The sequence below is a fragment of the Rattus norvegicus genome, chromosome 4 (assembly GCF_036323735.1).
Source record: "Rattus norvegicus strain BN/NHsdMcwi chromosome 4, GRCr8, whole genome shotgun sequence".
NCBI lineage: Eukaryota > Metazoa > Chordata > Mammalia > Rodentia > Muridae > Rattus > Rattus norvegicus.
The window spans coordinates 119,677,950-119,699,925 of record NC_086022.1 but is presented as its reverse complement, the minus strand read 5'-3'; the positions used below and the strand labels follow the sequence as shown (position 1 = coordinate 119,699,925).

The 21,976-nt window shown below is 42.2% G+C and overlaps 1 protein-coding gene, 1 long non-coding RNA gene and 1 pseudogene across 11 annotated transcripts in view; 1 reads left to right on the top strand and 2 right to left on the bottom strand.

The window, feature by feature from the left end:
- The window catches only part of Alms1 (ALMS1, centrosome and basal body associated protein), a 100,387-nt gene extending 83,546 nt beyond the window's left edge, over positions 1-16,841 (bottom strand). For 6 of the 10 annotated variants that reach the window (XM_039107348.2, XM_039107353.2, XM_039107349.2 and 3 more), the window contains exons 1-3: positions 16,325-16,790; positions 5,168-5,293; positions 3,768-3,960 (exon numbers count right to left, since the gene is read on the bottom strand). In XM_039107348.2, the coding sequence (XP_038963276.1) occupies positions 3,768-3,960; positions 5,168-5,293; positions 16,325-16,726 (721 nt within the window). In that variant the 5' untranslated portion in view covers positions 16,727-16,790. Of the gene's footprint in view, positions 1-3,767; positions 3,961-5,167; positions 5,294-16,324 lie in introns of all 10 variants that reach the window. The other 4 variants (XM_039107350.2, XM_063285805.1, XM_063285806.1 and 1 more) reach the window with 2 other exon arrangements.
- Positions 7,620-8,838, bottom strand: Ybx1-ps2 (Y box binding protein 1, pseudogene 2; annotated as a pseudogene).
- A 6-nt stretch (positions 16,842-16,847) lies between the features above and the next one.
- Positions 16,848-21,558, top strand: LOC134486601 (uncharacterized). The gene is made up of 2 exons (XR_010065849.1): positions 16,848-16,979; positions 19,478-21,558. It is a non-coding gene; the product is annotated as an uncharacterized LOC134486601 (long non-coding RNA).
- The last annotated feature ends 418 nt before the right edge of the window (positions 21,559-21,976 follow it).

Genomic DNA, 21,976 nt, shown 5'->3' with positions numbered 1-21,976 from the left:
CAAATCATTGAGTTTCAGGCCAGTAGGGGACAATGTCTCAAAAGAAAATGGATGGCTTCTGGCAAACAAAACCTGAGTGTGTCCTCTACACTTTGTGCACTCATACACAAAGAAAGATTTAACATCAGAAAAGAGTTAATATGGTTCATCCCTGGCACTGACTTAGATAATCATTTTAAACCTTCAGAACAGATAATCTTCATCCCTTGAATCAACGATGTTTTTTAAAAAGAAACTAGGGCTAACACCACAAAGGACTGGTGAGTACAAGAAATTATTTTCAGTTAACTAGGTATATTGGTCATTTAAAATGATCTGGTAATCTTTTTTAAAAATTAGTTATCTGGGGAGGGTGGGAAAAAAAATAGTTATCTTATGCTGGAGAGAAAGCTCAACGGTTAAAAGAAATGGCTGCTGTTCTTCAAGAGGACCTAAGTTTGATTCCCAGCACCTACACGGTGACTTAATTCCAGTTCCAAGGGATCTGACATCTTCTTCTGGCTTCCTCCAGCACCAGTCACTCAAGTGGTACACAACATACATGCAGGCAAAACACCCATACACATAAAATAATATGAAAAATAAATAATTAAAAATTAATTATCCCTAACCAGATTCCAGAACTTACAGAAATCTTTATCGTGAACAGAGATAAAACCAAAAAAATCATAATTACTTATAAGCACCATTTGAGCATCTCCTTAAATATTTAAAAATATGAGTAGTATCTGAGAGTTAAATCAGGTTAAGTAGAAAAATTCATTTTTAAAGGAGCAAGCCAGAATTAAATTATTAATTTTCAAGCATGTCATCTGTGTATATGTGTGTAATTGATGGGAAGGCTATTCAGATAACTAGCAATGACTCCCTCACACTTGTTCTCAACTCTTATTTCCTCACATTTGGATAGATGTTGCTAGCATGGGTCCCTCCATCACCTGTCATATCAATGATATCTGCCATTGGCCTAATACCATGATGCAGGACAGAACAGCGGGAATGACATGTCCAATGGCCATACTACCCAAAAACCAGTAGCTTTTTTTTTTTTCTTTTTTCTTTTTTTCAGAGCTGGGGACCAAACCCAGGGCCTTGCGCTTGCTAGGCAAGCGCTCTACCACTGAGCTAAATCCCCAACCCCAGCTTTTTTTTTTTTTTTAAAGATTTATTCATTATATATGAGTACACTGTTGCTCTCTTAGGACACACCAGAAGAGGGCACCAGATCCCATTACAGATGGTTGTGAGCCACCATGTGGTTGCTGGGAATTGAACTCAGGACCTCTGGGAGAGCAGTCAGTGCTCTCTCCAGCCCACCAGTAGCTTTAACTATCTACTCTATCTACTAATAAGGAAGAACTACAGCTATACAAGAAACTGCACTATAGAGTCTCTCATTCAATGCTGAAACCTTTTTATTATAGAATTTTCCTTGACATTTTGCTGTAACAGGAATTGTTTTCGGTTGCTGATACATTACCTTTTTTAAAAGGTTGCTCTTATATTCAGTTCAATGCAGCATCCTATACTTTACATGTAGTCCTCATTTGAACCCCTGCCGACAGGTTAGCAAGCATTTTTTGTGAAGGGTCAGAGCATAAATATTTTAGGTTTGTTGATAACATATGAACTGTCACATATACTTCATTTTCACATCTTTTAAAAATTCAAATGGTGAGGGCTATAGCTCAGCAGTAAAGTATTTGCCAAACATGCAAAGCCTTAGGTTAACCTAGAGTTCCACAATAAAAGTGAAAAAACAAAAATGCATCCGGGCTGGGTAGTACACACATATATCCTAGCACTTGGGAAGTTAAGCAAGGAGACATAGAATTCCCAACAAGATAGGTAGGGGTGTCTTTCTGAGAACAGATAAATTAAATATGTAAAATAAAACATTCTTACAATTTGCACTCATAGCACAAGATGGAGCTTTAGACTGTCGGCTACAGTTTGTGGATTTCTGCTCTTGTTTTGTAATTATGAAAATTTCTTCAGCGAAAAGGAGATAGTGTTCATCTATCTACCCTTGGATTAGAACACAATAGACATTTAGATAAGTTACATAAATGTTACATAGTGGACAAACAAAGGTTATTTCTCCTTAGCAAGGCAGCCTTCAATCGTTTGGTCACAGGCATCTCCTCCAGCAAGGTCAACCGCCTTATTCCAAAAGAAAAGCTACAATGGCCTTTAATGTTCTGCACCTTTAATGCATCAGCACCCTGCCTTGCAAACATTAGCTTGTTTTGAAAAGAATATGCTCAATTGGGTCCTAGTCTTCTCTACAAAGCTCTATAAAACCATCTTTATGGTTGAATACCTTGATTTGAAAGTTACTTGAGGGGGTTGGGGATTTGGCTCAGTGGTAGAGCGCTTGCCGAGGAAGCACAAGGTCCTGGGTTCGATCCCCAGCCCCGAAAAAAAAAAAAAAAAAAAAAAAAGAAAGTTACTTGAAGTCTATCTTTGGTAAAGAGCTAAGAAAACCATTCTACACTAAAAGAAAAGCAGGATGATCTATCTTAAAGAAATGACTCAATTTTATCTGCTTTTGTTCTCAAAGCTGAGGATAACAATGGCTTAGAATGAGTCCAAGGATCAAATAAGGTAAATTTACACAAACATATCCTTAGTTGAGAAATTTCCTCCATCAGATTGCAAATAGGTAAGTCTGGGAGGTATTTTCATAAATAATAATTGATATGAAAGGGCTGAGTCCACTGTGGGCTGCCTGCCTACAGGTGGTCCTAGTTGTATAAAAAGCAGACTGGGAAAAAAAAAAAAAAAGCAGGCTGAGCAAGTCAGTAAGCAGCATTCCACCATGGCTTCCTCATCAGTTCCTATCTTGAGTCCTTATCTTGACTTCTCTCAATGGATGTGATCCAGGATATATACGCCAAATAAACTCTGTCCTCCCTAAGAGACTTGTTTGTGATCTTTATCACAGCAATAAAAAGCAAATGAAGACATATAGACACTTATTTTATGTGAGGAAACAGTCTCCACTGAATACCAATCAAAGATAAATGTACTTTTTCCAGGAGCAACAGTGCTATGGAAGACTAATGACATATACCCATGAGAATGGGCATGATCACCTTTCAGCCTTCTATGAGCAATGCTAAAATGAGGATCAATAGTATATTTAATATGGCTAACCCTACCAGCTAGTGTGGAAAACTAAAACCAACCAATTCTTTTGACTATAGCTCCACAGAAATCCTCAATTAAAATAGATTTAGTTATTAATGAGTTACTGTATGTATACACATACACAAAATGTTTTTAGAATTATAAGCTATTGCCAGGCAGGGGTGTCTCTCACCTTTAATCCCAGCACTCAGGATGCAGAGACAGGTAAAACCTCTTGTGAGTTCGAGGCCAGCTTGGTCAACAAATCGAGTCCCAGGACAGCCAAGGCTACACAGAGAAACCCTGTCTCAAAAAAAAAAAAAAAAAAAAAGAAAAGAAAAGAAAAAAGAAAAAAGAAAAAAGAAAGAAAGGAAATATAAGCTATTACCTCTGGTTAAAGACACAGAGGCCATTTAGGGCTGAGGAAAGAGCTTGACTGGCTTACACTGGCTGCCCTTCAAGAGAACCTGAGTTTGATTCCTAGCACCCATAATTCCAGTTCCAGGGACTCAGATGTTCTCATCTGACCTCCATAGGCACCAGGCACAAAAACGATGCACAGACATACATGCAGGTGAAACACCCACACACATGAAATAGATTAAAATGCTAAAATAGAGAGAGAAAGGCATTACCTAGCAATGGAGAACACAAGAGATCCAGCTTTGGTTCCTTTACTGGACACTGTGCCTGAACCGATTCACCTCCCTCCTGAGAGGGCAAGTCTTTTACTTCTGCTCCTTCTACTCTGTCGATCCCAGTCTGGGATATATTCAAGGTTTGGAAAGAATCCCTTTCTTGAGGAAGATGATGCCAAGACTCTGTTCTCTGAAAGGAAAATTTTTAAGGAAAGATTTTGATCATTAACTGAGTAAACACATTAATACTACTGTGTACTCATACTTAACAACATTCTCACCAGAGTGGAAAAAAAGTCATTCCTTCTATGTTCTTTCTTGCTACATTAACCTCCTTCTCTTCCAATCATTCCCATCTCCTGGTAGCAGGCAGTCACTGACACTTAATGCTACTATTTTAAGTTCTCATTGTCAAATCAATACATTTGGTACTACATGACAAATCAATACTGTGGCAATTAAAAAAAAACCTGAACAAGTATTTTCAAACCTAGCTACAGCATTCTTTGGGCAATGGGTACTTCAGAAAATAATTTGGCGTATTCTTATAAGCTTAAATACATCATTATGTAAGTTAGCTGATCTACTCCTAGGTATTTACTCAACAGAAAGTCATGTTTTCTCCAAAAAACCTGAATGAATATTATTTAACAATGAAAATTGAAAAGCTGATACATGAAACCTGGGCTAATTTTAGAAAGGAAGGAAAAAGTCAGATTTTAAAAGTCCACACACTGTAATTCTGTGAAGGCAAAGCTACAGAGCCACCAACTACAGGATGCTTGCTGTAAGCTCAGGGACTGGAGAAGGCAATGATTACAACAGCACTCAGAATCTTTTGTATATAATACCAATACAGAAGTCTCAACCACAGTGGTATGTACATGACTTCATCTTTCAAAGCTCATCTGACAAACTGTATAGCTAGAACTGTTCACTTTAGTACATTTTTTAATACATCAATAAAGTTAGCTGTTTAAAAGTGGAAAGAGGTAACTGGCAAGTAGTGGCGCACACCTTTAACCCCAGCACTGGGGAGGCAGACGCAGGTAGTGTTTTAAGGCAGCCTGGTCTACAGAGCAAGTTCTAGAACAACTAGGGCTATACAGAGAAACCCTGCCTCAAAATCAGACCAAAAAGAAATGCAAATAGACACTTTTCCTCTTAAAATAAATTATCATCAAGTAATGAGTTTGTAATTTTAAATGTTTAAACTTCTTGTATGCTAAATGTCCCAAGACACAATGCATATATACAAAGCCCTTTACAGTACTCTTGAAGAACGTAGACTACTGAGACCAAGAAAGCAGGAATGATGAGCACCACTAGGACACTGAAACATAGTACAACATTTCTTGTGCTACTGGTAAAAAGAAAAAGAATTGTCCTATATTTACCTGAACCTCCTCAGGGTCCCACTGAAATTCTGGCTCCAATAACAATGTACTGGAGTTGGAAAACTGGGCTCTAGCATTATCTTGGTATGATGTCTGCTGCCATGCACGGTAAGTCAGTGGAATAACCTGAAAATCGAAGCACATGAAAGCCGAGTGAGGTGCAAGAGCAAAAGTAACCATGCTAGAATATATCTTTCACTTTATAAAAATGCTCTCATTCTGTTATAAAATGCTATTCTCCAAGCATAACAGCATTACCATCTTCACTAGAAGCAGCTGTAACTTACCAACAAGAGACTCTGGAGACTGGACTTGTTCTTCCCTCACAAGAGCGTGTGGAGAAAGTCATTATAAGGCAGGAAAACATAGGGTATGGTTCAGTGGCTTGAGACCCTATTTGGTTCGGTTTACATGCACGAACACAGACACACCCTTGTGATAATGTACCTGATAGTCTAGTTCCTTCACTGCATGCACTATGCATACACACCCCTCTCAAACATGCATCGAGCAATCTCAGGACCCTCTACACTCCACCTACACTAGGCAGAATGTATACTTCACTCTGAGCAACAGTGTAAGCTTCTCTGCCCCTAACAATCAAATTTGGACTGTTTCTATTCAAATATCCCAATGTCTCTGGACAGGTAGAAGAGAAAGGCTGATCTGGTCTGAACTGGTTTGGGGTGCATGTACAATAAGACAAATGTCATTGTTTCAGTGACATTTTTGGGAAAATTCCTATCTATATTATGTACATATAACTGTACATGTATATGAATCAAATCAGGTACATTAGGAAAGGGACGTGCAGCAGAAAAAAGATGACCTAATCTACCTATTTTATCAGCATTCATCTGAAAACCTCCACAAAACACTCATAAATAAGTTATAATCTTGTCAAATAAAAATCTATTAGATAGAGGTTACACTTAGTTTTTACACACACACACACACACACACACACACACACACACACACACATATATGCATGGAACAATCAATGAAAAGAGAGACCATGAATTTCAAAGAGCCCAAGGAGAAATATATGGAAGGGTTTGGAGGGAAGAAAGGAAAGAGAAATTATGTGATTATATTATAGTCTCAAAAAGAAAAAAGAAAAAAATAAGCATACCAAAACGTTGCACTCTTTTGTTTTGTTTTTGTGTTTTGAGACAGGGCGTCTCTGTGTGGACCTCGGTGTCCTAGAATTCACTCTGTAGACCAGCCTGGGTGGAACTCAGAAATCCTCCCGACTCTGCCTCCAGAGTGCTGGGATTAAAGACTCCCCACCAGCACACTTATCTTTTAAATTTTGATACAGATTACATCCTTTAAACAAGATAACTTGAAAATTGTTACGATATTTAGTGTGTGTCTCTCTTGAAATGTCCCACAGGAGTCTGGGAGTTTACTGTGCATTATGAACTCTGCTTCTCCCTAATCTGTCCTAAAATTCTTTCTGTAGCCTAAGACCTCCGCTACACCTGAGGCCTGAGTGTAGCACCCGGGAGGAGCTCTTCAGGCTGCTGGAATCAGCAGTGCTAAAAAGCAACTCCTCTGTTGGCTAAAAGGGAATATAAAAACTGCTTTTTAAAAAATTCAAATTCGGGGTTGGGGATTTGGCTCAGTGGTAGAGCGCTTGCCTAGCAAGTGCAAGGCCCTGGGTTCGGTCCCCAGCTCCGGAAAAAAAAAAAATTCAAATTCACTTTATCAATTTCTATCTGGATGCAAAACAGTGAATCTATTACAAATTACAAGAAGTTGCAAAATTAATGACTTATATGCAAATCTGAGTTGATAAGAAACTAAGAAAAATCAGGAGAGCTAAATAACAAACAGGAAATTAAAAATCAGAGTAGTAACTGTATAGGTGGCTTAGTTGGAAGAGTGCTTGCCTAGTACACACAAAGCCCTGGGTCCAACCTCCAGCACCACATAAACACCAAAAGCGTGGTAATACAGTCCCATAACCCCAGTATTCAGGATGTGGTAACAGGAGAATCAGAACTTAAAAGCCATTCTTGGCTAGTGAGTTTGAGGCTAGCCTGGGCTACCTAATACCCTTCTCTAAATAAATAAAGTGGTGAGATAACCCATCAGGTAAAGGTACTTTCACTTATCATGATCAACACATTGTTCAATCTTGGTACCCACAACCACATAATAGAAGGGAGCTGATTTCCATAAATTATCCTCTGATATTTCCATAAATAAGTGCACGCGTGCGCACACACACAATAAATAAAAATAGGAGTGGAGAGTTGCGTAGCTGTTGAGTGTGTGCTTGCTACTTTTCCAGCAGACCTAAATTCAATTCCCAGCACCCACAGCATAGGCTGAAGGATGCTAAGATCAACTGTAACTCCAGCTCCAGGAAATCCCACACATTCTTGTGGCCTCCATGGTCACCTGCACACATCTGCATACTTGCGCACACACACAAAGAATTTTCTTTAAGACATTTATTAACAGGTACTTGCAGTTTGTTGACTTTTTTGGAAAAAAAAAAATCAAGCTGTAAACTTCATTACAAATTAAAAATGAAGTTCTTAAAAATCTCAACTTCACCAGATATGAAACAATTTAAAAATCATTAAAGGTGTATTGAGAAAAAACAGGCCTTTCTTTTTCTTAAAAAACACGTTTGTCATTACCAAAAAGAGACATCTTTAGGTAAAAATAATAAAAGCCCTGCTGCATAGATAATGTACATAGCTCTAGAGGATCTGCTCAATGGGCCAAAGCAAGCCTTAAGGTCCTCAGCTCTAGCCTTTGTTCATTTCTTATTGCTGGAATGTCTTATTCATTTCTTCTTGTTGGATGACCAAACTGGATGATGGTAGAGATGGTGAGCCGGCATTCACTCAGCCCCACCCTGCTCAGCCTAGGAGGGGAGGGGGGAGCAGACGGACGAATTCTCAGCTGGTGCATCGGCTGCTTTTGTCTCTTTGCCATCTTGTGGTTTAGGGTTCTCTGGACATCTGCGTCAGTAACTGAAGTTGCAGCAATACGGCAATACCGACGTTGAGGTGGCTGCTGACCTTGGGTTTCATCTCCTTGATTTTCTTTGTCCTCTTCATTGCCATCCTCTCTAGGCTGTCTTTAGTGAGGAGGGCCCCTGCGGAATCGTGGTCTGTAACCCCATACATATTGTCTCACTGGTCAACCTTGCTCTCCTGCATCCTAGTTGTTGGCACCCTCCATCACTTCTTCTTGCAAAGGGGGGTTGGAATACTGTGGTTGACACCCATACGGTCTTGCATGTAGTAAGATCCTTCACCTGCAAGAGGGCCGGCGTTGTTCGGCCTGGCCTTCAGGAGCGTTTTCCAATCCCTCATTCTTTTCCCCACTCTCACTATTCTGGCAACTTTGCTGGTAATTGCGTGGAGGACCCCTACAACATGGATAGCATCTATAACGGTAAGGTCTGCTGCATATTTACTGCTTTGAACTGGAACTCCATCAGTATCATTTGCTGCCTCTGCACTCTTTTCTCCTTCACAACAAACTCCACAGTCTCTTCATCTCCTACACTGTAAAGGTACTTCCTGGGGTTCTTCTTCTTTATGGCAGCCTTAGAGGTGCCATTCCTGCTGATGAAACCATATCTGTTCCTTATATTGAACCATTTTACTGTTTCTAAAACCTTCGTTCACAGAGAAGTTTTTTAAAGCTACTTTTTAAAACACGTCCAATAAGCTAAGGTAAAATCAGTAAAATGATGTCAGAACAAATTAAAACAGCAACAGAGACAATGATTTTAAAAGTGACAAAACCTAGCGGGTTAGACAGGTAGCTGAGTCAGCAAAGTGCCTGCTTTGTGAACACCTGAGTTCAATTTCTAGGAGCTACATTAAGGGGTGGTAGTACCTGAGGAAAGCTGATCTCTGGCCTCCATATATTTGCATCTCTGCATGCACACATACACAAACAAATATATATATATATATATATATATATATATATATATATATATATATATATCTCACACAGGAACACACACACACACACACACACACACACACACAAATCAGTTACACTTAATATATACAAGTAACTATCCAAAGAAGAAATGAGAAAAGATGGATGGATGGGTGGACGGATGGATGGACAGATAGATGATAGACAGACAAACAGACTGATAAATCAACAACCAGTAATCCCAGCACTTTGTCAAAAGGACTTATAAAGTTCAAGGCCAGCCTAGGCTATAGCAAGTTCTAGACCCTAACTCTCTCACACACACAAAAAGTCAGTTCATAAAAACATACTTAAGGGCAAATTAAATCAAGAAGATAAAAGACCTGTATCCTAAAACGTCTTAAGATTCTAATGAAAGCCCCAGCTCTGAAAAAAAATACCAAAAAAAAAAAAAAAAAAAGATTCTAATGAAAGAAATTGAAAAAAAAAAAAAAAGCACCCTTAGCCAGACCTAGTAGCACACATCTTTAAATCCCAGGTAGAAGCCAGCCTGATCTATGACTAGTTGAATTTCAGGCCAAGCTATACAGTAAGAGCCTCTCAAGAGAGGTGGGGGAGGGGAGAAGGAAAAAGTTGAGGGGAAAAAGAAAAAAACACAAATAAACAGAAAGTCAGTGTTTGGGGATTAGAAATAATATTGTTAACATGTGCATCTTGCCCAAAGCAATACATGAATTCAACCCAATCTCTATCAAATCCCAACGGTATCCTTCACAAAAATTCAAAGCAAAAAATTCCCAACATTCACATGAAACTACAAAAGACCCAAAGCAGTCTTAAGCAATTTTGAGAAAGAAAAAGCTACGTGTCCCATTTCAACTACTCCAGAAAATAACTCACAATGGCTTTTTTTAATTGTAAAAACTGAAGTTTAAACTGTAAAACAAGAAAATGAAGGGAAAAGCTCTTTAACTCTGCTCTTGGCAGTGATTTTCCTATATCACACCACAAGCTCAGGGCACGAACTGAAACGACAGAACTCTCTCAGACTTCGCTGTGAAAAGCTCCACAGGGAAGCAAACAATGAAATGATGCTCAGGGGAGAGCACTTGCCTGACATGCATGAACACTGATCTGGCTGGTTTGTGTGTCTACTTGACACACACTAGAGTCAGCAGAGAGAACAGGACCTCAGCTGAGGAAATGCCTCCAAGAGATCCAGCTATAAGGCATTTTCTCAATCAGTGATCAAGAGCAGAGGACCCAGACCATTATGAGTGATGCCATGCCTGGGCTGGTGCTCCTGGATTCTATAAGAAAGCAGGCTGAGCAAGCCATGAGGAGTAAGCCAGTAAGCAGCACTCCTCCACGGTCTTTGCATCAGCTCCTTCCTCAAGGTTCCAATCTTGCTTGAGTTCCTGTACTGACTTCTTTGGCAATAAACAGTAATGTGCAAGTGTAAGCTGAATAAAACCTTTTCTCCTCAACTTGCTTTGTGGTCATGGTGTTTTGTCACAGCAAAGAGCCCATAAGTAAGATAAAACCCTTAAATCTATCCAGCACAGGGGAGAGAGAAGACAAAGGAACGAAGCGGCAGAGAGGAAGGGAGGGGATAGAAATGAAGGAGAAAAAGAAGAAAAAGCACACTACAGAATGGAAAGAAATATTTGCAATATTTTCAAATTTGAGTCTAATGTTAAACACATTAGCCAGAAACAAAGAAGGGAGCAAACGCCTTTAATCCCAGCACTAGAGGCAAGAGGATCTCTGTGAGTTCAAGGTCAGTCTTGTCCACATAGTAAGTTCCATGACACCTAGGACTCAGAGAGACGTTTATAGATAGATAAATAGGTAGGTAGGTAGGTAGGTAGGTAGGTAGGTAGATAGATAGATAGATAGATAGATAGATAGATAGATAGATAGATAGATAGATAGATAGGATATAGGGGCTAAAGAGATGGCTCTGTGGCTTAAAGCACTAACTACTCTTGCAGAGGACCTAGGGTTTGGTTCTCAGCACTCACATAGAGGTTCACAACCATCTACAACTTCTGTTTCAAGGGATCTGACACCCTCTTCCTACTCCACAGGCACCATGCATACAAGTGGTACAGATATATATAGCAACAAAGATCATACACATTAAATAAGTAAATCTAAAACTTGTAATATATATATGTAGACACCCTCTTCCTACTCCACAGGCACCATGCATACAAGTGGTACAGATATATATAGCAACAAAGATCATACACATTAAATAAGTAAATCTAAAACTTGTAATTAATATATATATGTAAAGAATTCATACCATTCAATAGGAGAAAGCTATCTACTGTAAAAACTAAAAGGTCCCCAACAGTTTGCATCATATGTCCCTGCACTTGACTGATCTCAGCTTACCTTGGAAGCTAAGCAGGATAGTTTTTTAAAGTTTTGCATGATGTGGCAATTTTCACTTCTCATCCCTAGTTTTGTGTGTTTCATTTTTGTGATTTTCCACCGTAAAGGGTTATTTACTTCTCATCTTGGAATGCTATCTCTTTTTTTTTCTTCCATGTTAAAATGCTGTTGCTCTAAACATACACATGTGTGTTATCGTGTGGGCCTGTGCGTTCATTGCTCTTGAGTATGTATCTGGGAGTGGAATTGCTGGATATTTAGCAGTTCTGTAGTTAACCTTCAGGGCCTGCCAGATAGTTACCTGTGTGGCCACTTAACATTCTGATGAACGAGAGCCATTGCTGAACTTAGAAAATCATATATTATCAAAATCAACCTAAGAAACATGAGTCCATGTATACAGACCACACCTGAGAGGAAATCTGGAAACACCATAGCTTTTTTGTTTTTGTTTTTGTTTTTTGCTTCTGGCATCACTCAAACATTAGAGAAACATTTCCGTACAACTAAACTGTTCTCTGGGACATAGACAATATTCATTCCAGCATTCTTCATGCAAATGGAACACCACAGACAAAACTAAAGGCTCAGACTGTTTTCCTTCCGGAGAAAACCTGACCACCTGCTATCAGAAAGCACTGAGAGGAACTGGAAGGTACGCGCAAAGGGAGGGGCCAGCAAGAGACACACAAAAACTTGTAGGCTGGGTTCATGACTCATTTAAAAGTTGGAGACCGGGTTGGGGATTTAGCTCAGTGGCAGTAGAGCACTTGCCTAGCAAGCGCAAGGTCCTGGGTTCGGTCCTCAGCTCCGAAAAAAAAAGAAAAAAAAGTTGGAGACCAAGAATCTCTAGGGCCACAGCCGAAAACAATTACTTTCAAAATGTAAGCTTCAAGGAGAGGTATTTTAAATCATCTGAGCTGAAAAGATGTGCAGAACCAGCAGGAAAACAAAGGAGGGAGACAAGTAGATATCTGTGACTTGCTGGTGGGCCAGCCTAACCTTCCAATGAGCTCCAGGTTCAGTAAACAGATCCTGTCTCAAAAATTAAGATAGAAGATATGGTGCACACACCTTTAATCCCAGCACTCAGGTGGCAGAGGCAGGTGGATGTGTCTATAAAGATTACCATGTAGACCAGCCTGGTCAAATTAAATAGTGGGAAGCAACCTAAGTAGAAGTAGAACTTCAATATACACCCATACACACATGCATATGCGCACACAAACACTACAGCACACACACACACACTGTTAGCCAACAGGTGAACAATGAACACTAACTGGGAAGGAGCCAGGAATATCGGTGCACACCTTTAATCCTGGGAGGCAGAAAAAGGCCTCTGAGCTCAAGGACAGCCTGATCTACATAGGGAGTTTAAGGATAGTCTGACTACATAGTGAGATCCTGTTTGCAGAAAAAGAAAAAGAAAAAATGGGAGGGGGGCTACATAGCTCAGGGGCAGAGTCACGAATCAAGATCAGGATTGGAAATCCCCAACTTCATAAAGCAAACAAACAAAAGGATAGCCACCTACACCTTCATATATTCTTTCATGTAAACTACTGATATCAGCAGGACTGGGTATGATGACCACATGTTTATTCCAGCACTTGGGAAGCAGAGAGGCAGTCAGATCATCCAAGTGTTCAAAGCCAGCCTCTTCATAGCAAACTCCAGGTCAGTCAGGGCTACATAGTGAGATCCTGTCTCAAAAAAAAAAAAAAAAAAATTCCAGGGAAGGAAAAGGACACTCTGAGCTCTAAGAAGCAGTATTTTTCTACTACAATTAGACAGGTCACTATAAAACAGAAAGACAATTTTCTCGTATTCGGTATGATAAGAGTTAAGAATTCTTCACTAGGGGATTTGGCTCAGTGGTAGAGCGCTTGCCTAGGAAGCGCACAAGGTCCTGGGTTTGGTCCCCAGCCTGGGGGGGGGGGGGGGGGGAAGGGCTGGGAATTTAGCTCAGCGGTAGAGCGCTTGCCTAGCGAGCGCAAGGCCCTGGGTTCGGTCCCCAGCTCTGAAAAAAAAAAATTAAAAAAAAAAAAATTCTTCCACTAGACCTAAAGAAATAAATTTAAATATTCATGGCAATTAATATAAGTCAGAACAAAGTAAGTTAGGAAAGGTCTTCGAAAGTATAGCTTTCACTATGGTCTAGTTGTAGATAACATACTACTTAAAATTTCTAGCCCAGACCACTTCTCTAATCTTCAAAACCAAATTCAATCTTAGCACCCACCCAGCCAATCCATCACCTGCTCAAAGCCACCACAGACCTGGCCACATCTCCCAATCAGCACAAGCATTTACTCACTACCTAATCCCTAGACACTACCCTCTACATCCAATCCACTACTAAGGATGATTTTACTTTCTAAATGTTAATGTTATTCTGGGATCGATGGTTTGTGCCCAAGTTATTCTAATCTCAGAGCAAGGCTATTTTGTTTTGGCTTCAAAGCAAAGCCCCTGCCTCCTTCAGAAAGAGCTAACTTAACAGGCCCTGGCTGAAGACTGCCTCCAAGCATACTGAAATCACCGCCTCCACTCTTTAATGAGAACACTAGAGCATCAGAAGTTTGACCCAGAGTGACCCATACCTGCCCTGCACAGATAACCAGAGAGGGCGAGAGGGCAAGAGGGGGGAGGGGGGGAGAGCGAGGAAGCCACAAGGAGTCCCACCAGACAAGACCTAAACAACCAGAGCATGATGACACTTAAACAGCGTCAGAAAAGTTCCCCAATGTGGAACTTAAACTTTCTATTTCTGTCTTTTTGTCTTGGTGAAATCCTTCACAGCACCATGCCACCAGTCAGTCAACCCTTTTTCTGCTATGACAAACATCTCTTGAAAGAACCTACTTCTCCTTACTCCCATCAATTCTCCATTCTATGTAAACCAAGCTGGCCTGGAACTCAAGAGACCCACCTGTCTTGGCCTATAATCATTGGTTCTCAACCTAGGGGCCTCTCTCTGGTGGTTGCATATTAGGTCTCCCGCACTTACATTACTCGAAGCATGATAGTAGCAAAACTACAGCTATGAAGTGATTTTATGGCTGAGGGTCACCATGAATGAGGATGAGAACCATTGCTCTAAATGCCAAAATACAAAAGTATACGCCACCACACCCTGCTCACTTCCTTGCTCTAAAAAGCTGTTTTGCCTGACAGTTTGCACTGACCCTCTAATTAGTGTCCTTCACGTCTTCCAGCTGCTCTAACCTCCCTTGCTAGCACAGCTAGGTACACTACTAATTTTCATGCTGAAATACAAAAGTCTGATCACAAACTTCTTTATCGACTTCCCAAAACTTCAGAGATAAAACCTCAAAATGCATAACACATAAAGCCTTACAGTCCAGACTCAACCCGCTGGCCTTCGAGTTCTTGAAAATGTCATGCTTTAAATAATGTGGTCCAGCTTTTGCCTAGCTTGCTTAAAGGCCCGGGTTCAATCCTAATCCTACAAAAAAAAATTCAAAAGCAAATGGAAAATGTGAAAATGTCACACTCTTGCTAACCAACAGTGCCTTGTCTCGTGTAGGCTTTTTTTTTAACCCTTGTTTAGCTAGCCTTACAGTCTTCAAGGTAACTCCCAACCTTCCCTGATGAGGCCAGGCTACCTACTTCATGCATTCGTCTTCATGCGTGCATTTTTGTGTATACCAGTTTTATTTATGACACCATGTGAATTTTATCTGCCCCCCTCTTCGGAATGGGAACACTAGGACGGCAGCCGTTTAGTTCACAAAGATTTCCTTAGCATCAAGTACAAGGATAAGCTGAAATACCCGCTAGCAAGCAAACGTCGTGTACTGCTTTCCAGCAATCAGTCCATAATAATGCTGTGATAATGGGACTGTTCTGTAATTGCTATGTCCAATGTCCAATGTGGCAGCTTGAGAAGTGTACAGGACCACTGAATTCCTAATTTTATTCATCCCACCCCTTCCCCAAAACTAGGGCTTGAAAACTCAGGTCCTTGCACACATTAGGCAAGACTTCTCTACCATTTAAATACACCACCAGCCTTTCTAGTTTTACTTATTACTAATTAGTATATAAAGAGCCACACCTGGCCGTACTGGCCAACAACACAGTTCTTGAGAGTTAAAAAGCATTATTAACACGGTTAGTTTCAAAACGATCTTGGCAGGACCTCTGTAAACTTGGCTCTTCTTCCACTTGGTCTTAACTTGGTGCTTTCTAATTTTCCAGACTAGAGCTCCCTCACAAGCCACTTTCATTCAAAGTCCCTGCCACTGGCTAGGAACCTATTAATTGGTACAAATGCAGAGACACACAATGGGCGGGGAAGACACACAAAAGCTCACCCTGCAGAGTACTTAACCAACACTAATGGGGGGAGGGGGTGGCGCTTCTTGCACTTCAATAAAACTAAGGTATTAAATGTTAAACGTCTCTCCGCTAGTTAGATATCCCCTAGGCTCTGTCCCTAGGCTCCCTCCCCAGCTCCCAGCTCCCACCACCTCCTGCCAAAGAAGCTTTTCTAACTGCACGCTCTGGGAATACGGGCTCCCTGCGCATCTGTCTTATCTGCCCTACTTTAAAACGAAAAACAAAACAAAACAAAAAACATATCCACTAAGAGGTGCGAGAAACACCAGAGCTGTCACAGTTAGGAAGAACCTGAGATTACAAAGAATCTGCCTGCCTCATGAGCAGGGTGTAAAGAACATACATAGGCAGAGCGACCCGCAGAGTGTAGGTACCAGGATCCTGGACTAATTTCAATAGATCAAGCATCACTACAGGCGCTTGGGCCTCAGCCTCGCTCCTCCCCACAGTCCAGCTCCTCACCACAGCGCCGATCCACGCAACAGCACGGCCTCTCACCTCCCTCTTGCCCCAGTGCTCTACCGGCCTGTACTGGTGCCGGGAGGACGGAGGCGGAGTCGGAGGCGGGGTCAGAGAGAAACCTTGGCCAGGACGGTCAGGGTGAGCCTGCAGCCAGGCTTTAGCCAGCTCGTCCTCCTCTTCGTCCGTGCTCTCTTGCAGCTGGGACTCGCTGTTAAAATCCAAGTCCACCTCCGGACCCGCCCCTTCCAACTCTTCCTCTTCCAGTCTCCCAGTCTCCTCAGAGGTCCGGGCCTCCTCGGTCGCTGCCGCTGATGCATTCTCCGCCTCCTCCTTCCCTTCCTCTTCCTCCTCCTCTTCCTCCTCTTCCAGCTCGTCAGGCCATGGCAGGTCCTCCGGCTCCATGTTGGCGTCGCGCTCCAAGCGTCTGTGGAAGAGGAGGAGAGGGGGAGGGGAGAGGAAGGGAGGGGAAGCGAGTTGACTGGCGGTTGCGGCTGTGCGCAGGCGCACCTGCCCTCTCTGCCTCACGAGGGGCGGAGCTGCCAACCAGCGCGCGCGTTGCTAGGGACGCCCCGCGAAGAGCGCGGGAAAGCCGCGGAAGAGGTGGGCCGCAACTGGCTACGTCCTTTTTCCGTCACTAGACCTTGCTCATAGTACGGTATGCTCACAATAAACCTAGACAGTGCTTTCGGGGCGCTGGGGCCCTGCACAATTCACCCATGATTTTTTTGCCTCTTGCCCTAGAATAAACCAATAATCACATTCGCCAATTACACATTTTAAGGTTAGTGCCTTAAGGGACAGTCTGCCTAGCAGTAGTGAATCTAAGGCGATGAGTGAATAGTTAGAGACTGAGGAGCTGGGATCTGACTTTACCAACGGAGTTGTGTGAGGAGCACCTATAAAATGAGGTTAAAAAACACTAGCCCTTGGGGATTTAGCTCAGTGGTAGAGCGCTTGCCTAGGAAGCGCAAGGCCCTGGGTTCAGTCCCCAGCTCCGGAAAAAAAGAACAAAAAAAAAAAAACAAAAAAAAAAAAAAAACACTAGCCCCACACCCACACCCCCGGTGAAGAGACGGCTCCACCAGTAAGGCATGTACATCACAAACCTAAAGACCCAGAGTTCAATTCCCAGAACCCATATAAAAGTGGAAGGCGAGAACTAACTCCCCTAAATTGTCTTTATTCAGCGCATGCAGGATAATATGATGGCGGTAGCTGGGCCAACACCCTTTATTTTCAGCACTCTAGAGACGGGTAAATCTCTTGAGTTCAAGGCCAGTCTGACCTACATAGGGAGTTTCAAGACACCCAGGATGACATAGACAGGCTGTCTCAAAAGAAAATAAAAGTCTCTAAAAGAGGGCAGGCAGCTCAGCAGAAAGGCACACGACCCCCACCTCCATCCTGTATGACAGGCTTCCAGCAGCAAAGCGAAGCTCTACGCCTCAAGCTAAACAGTTTCACCAACTGTGAAACAAGCCGTTTCTAATTTAAACCGTCACAGAAGGACATCTGTTCATGTCTCTTCAGAAAAAGCCACGACGATGTACCTAGTGTCCAGAAACAGACTCTGGCATTTAAGGAGATGCTCCGTAAACCCTGTCAAGTGAAATGAACAGATCAAATTGACTAGTCAAAAGATGATAAATAGAACACTGGAATGCTGGCTTTCCTCGGAATCCCTACAGTTGTCTGCCCACCGGAGAACTTTGACTTCCTCTCCCAGCTAGCAACTGGGGAGGGCATCAGACAGGCAAAAAGTGAAGTGAACCTTCAGGGGTTTGTGCGGGTGGAGGGACACTCATTATAACTTTCAGTTGACTCCGGGAGGCAAAGCCCCACGTAGGATGAATCATTGCCACCAATGGCTAAAGAAATCCATTAACAGTTTCAAAGAATGATTCTATGTAGTATACACAGAATATATATGTATATAAGTATGTATGTCTGTGTGTTTGGGGAAATAGATGGGCAGATAAATACATACAAAAAAGTATGATAAAGGACCAGAAAATTTAGGAAAACATAAAAGAAATACATAATAAACCAGGGAAGGCAAAATAAAGTGCGCAGTAAATTCCCATTTGCTCTCATTCCTGTTACTGTGGTAAAACAACTAACAAAAGGTAATTTGGGAAAGGGTTTATGTTAGCTCATGGTCACAAACCATTTGCCGTCCATCATAACAGGAAAGCCAAGACAGCAGCTGGTCACAGTAAACCCCCAGTCAAGAACAGGGAGAAATTCACACGTGTATGCTTGCTTGCTTGCTCCCTTGCTTGTGAGGGATGGCTTAAGTTCATCGGTGTGGGAAGGGCCCGCCCACTGGATGTGTCTTTATTCCTGAGGCAGGAGGCCCAGAACTAGATAAAAGTAGAAAAATTGAACTGAGAACAATCAAGAAGCATGCATATTTTCGTTTCTCTCTGCTCATTACTGGACACAAACCATAGAATATCACTTCAACCCTGTTCATATCTACCTCTTGTCTCAGCCTGCATCACAGGGTCTTTGATCCATTAGGTGACCCCAAACTCTAATTTTAAGGGGTCTTACTTTCATAGGTGGCTGTCATCTTCTATTACCTGATATTGCTAGATGTGTCATTCTTAGAGACTGCCCCAGATGACCTGTGTTCCAGATCTATTCCTTTTGAAGCATTTTTTCATATTCATTTATTAATGTGTATGAATGTTTTCTCTGCATTTATGTATGTGCACCATATTGTGCCTGGTATCTGAGGAGGCGAAAGGACATATGGAATCCCTTAGAACTGGAGTTACAGTGGTTGTGAGCCACCATCTGGGGCCCAGGACCACTGCAAAAACAAGTGATCTTAAGCCATAGGCAATCTCTCTCCAGATGTACTCTCTCCTCATTCCATTTTGTTATACTCTCTCTAGTTTCCTTTGGTAATCTGGATCCATTTCCTTGACCAATTAGAAAGCCCCTTTCTAGCCTACTAAACCAAGAGCATGAAAAATAAACCATGAGACATCAACTTCCCGTTCACATAAGCCCTTGTGTCCTTGATGAGAACTAATTCTGTCAATCCAGAGTCCCAAAGAAAGAAATGTGGCAAAATTCAATGACAATGAAGCAAACATTTTGCATGGAAAAATTAACAACCACTTTTCCTCATTTGGTTCCCAGGTCCATGAATTCTGACTGGGGGAAACTTCACTATCCCAGGAGCGGGAAGGCACCTACTCCCTTCCCCTGACGTCCCTGGTTACCTCACATTTGGCTTAAGAACAAACAGTCTGAACAGCCTGGACATGGCACCGGAAGCTCACAGTAATGAAGGTCATGAAAAGACCTGCAATTTCTATAGGGTTCTCCTTTCTTAGTGTGTTACACAGAGATATACATGCAGAAGATAACAAGGAATTCGTATAAAAACGGGTTACGTGTTATGGAAGCTGAAAAGTTCCACAACAGGCTGGAGACTCAGGGATCTTGGTCCAAGGAATCTTACATATGACTTTCAATCTGCAGCACAAGGACTAGAGAATCTGATGCAATCCCAAAATTGTGATCCAAGAGCAAGAACAAAGAATCTGGGCTCCACAAGCGGGGGGGGGGGGGGGGGGGGATGCCTTTAATCCCAGCACTGAGGAGGCAGTAGACCTCTGAGCTCAAGGTCAGCCTGGTATAGGGAGTGGATTCCAAGATAGCCAGCACTACACAAAGAAATCTTGTCTCTAAAAACAAAACAACAGGAACAAACAAACAAAGACAGAATCTGGGCTCCACAAAAGACAGAATTCTAGCAGGCTCCCAACTGATTGGATAATGCCAGTCTACACAAAGAAAATATCTTTCTCTCTCAATCCACCAACCCACATGGTATTCTCTAGAAAAACTCCCTTAAACTCAGGCGGTGGCATATGATGTTAATCCCAGCAGAGGTAGGCTGATCTCTCAGAGTTCAAGGCCAGACTGTTTTCTTCATAGTTCCAAGCCAAACAGTTCTACATAGACCATCTCAGAAAACAAAAACTCCCTTTAGTTTGTAATTGGAGGAGCAAAGGGAATTACTACAGTACCTCCATTAAGCTCTTTTTGCCACAGTAGACAATTTTAAGGTCAGGGAGCAAAGTGAATTTTTCTGTCTGTAGCTGGATATCTCTGATTCAACCTTAGAACTCAAAAACTAGGAAAATAACCACAGGACGCATTTGAAGGTCCACTGTGAAAAGAATGCCAAGGGTCTGGGGAAATGGCTCAGTGGGTAAAGGGTTTGCTATACGTGCACCAAGACTTGAGTTAGATTCTCCACATCTGTATAAACCAGGTGGTAGCAAGTACCTGTAGCCCCTGAGCTGGAAAGAGAGACAGAAGCATCCCGGGGCTAACTGGCCAGCCTCGCTGAACTCCAAATTCAATGGGATATCTTCTCTCAAAAAATCAGAAGGGGTGGAGAAACGGCTCAGCAGTTAAGAGCCCTTTGTTGCTTCTGGAGAGGGTTGGTTCCCAGCACCTACACAGTGGCTCACAATTACCTGAAACTCCAGTTCCAGGAGATGTGACACCTTCCTTTGACCTCCATGGATATCATCCATGCGCATAGTGCGCGCACACACACACACACACACACACACACACACACACACACACAATGAAAGGTAAAAGTTTTAAAGTTGCCCCCCTAGACACAAAGTTTAGAGCAGAAAAAAAAAAAAAAAAAAAAACAGGTTAGGCCCCAGAATTGTATGTTCCAAGAAGCCTCTCCTAGGGCTATAGAATGGATAATTACATTGGCCAGCTCAACAGCTTTCTCCCAGAAACTAGCTGACCATAAATCTTAGAGAACAATCTTGAGAAGCAGGAAACAACTTCTCCTAGGAACTAGCTGACCATGAAGTTAAACAATCTGAGAAGTAGGAGACAGCTTCTCCTAGGAAACAATCTTGGGGGACAGAGAGTTCTTCCTTCTGATTTTTCACTGTTATTCTACACACTTTCCAATGACGCCATCCCTGCCCCCTCGGGTTGTGGTTTCTCCCTTTATTTTTTTTTTTTTTCTTTTTTTCGGAGCTGGGGAGTGAACCCAGGGCCTTGCGCTTGCTAGGCAAGTGCTCTACTGCTGAGCTAAAACCCCAACCCCGGTTTCTCCCTTTAAATACCTCTTCTCCCAGCCTCTCGGTGGTCGAACTCCACTGTCCCTGCGTGGGATACGAGTCTCGACCCCAGTGCACTGGTTGCTATCGATAAACCTCATGTGATTACAACAAGGACGGTCTTGTGTGAGTTCTTGGGGGGTCGCGTCATCCCGAGACTTGAGTGAGGGTCTCCCCACTCCGGGGGTCTTTCAACACACACACACACACACACACACACACACACACACACACACACACACAGAGTATCAACCCAAGAGTAATTGCCAAGCTCTCCTAAGCCCCACTGCTATGTCCCATAGTGAACTCAGGCTCCACAGGTAAATCAGCTTTGGTTTAAAGCCAGATACAATTCCTGGGAGGTCTGCTTATTTCTCTTTTGCCAGGATCCGTTACCATGGTGAGTAGGTATGTGTGCCTTTGGGAAAGACAGAGAAGAAGCATTGCTGTGTGTTTCTGAGTGACATTAGGGTAACTGATTGCTTTCATTCAAAGTCCTGACTCAGAAATGGGAAAGAGGGGGAGAAGT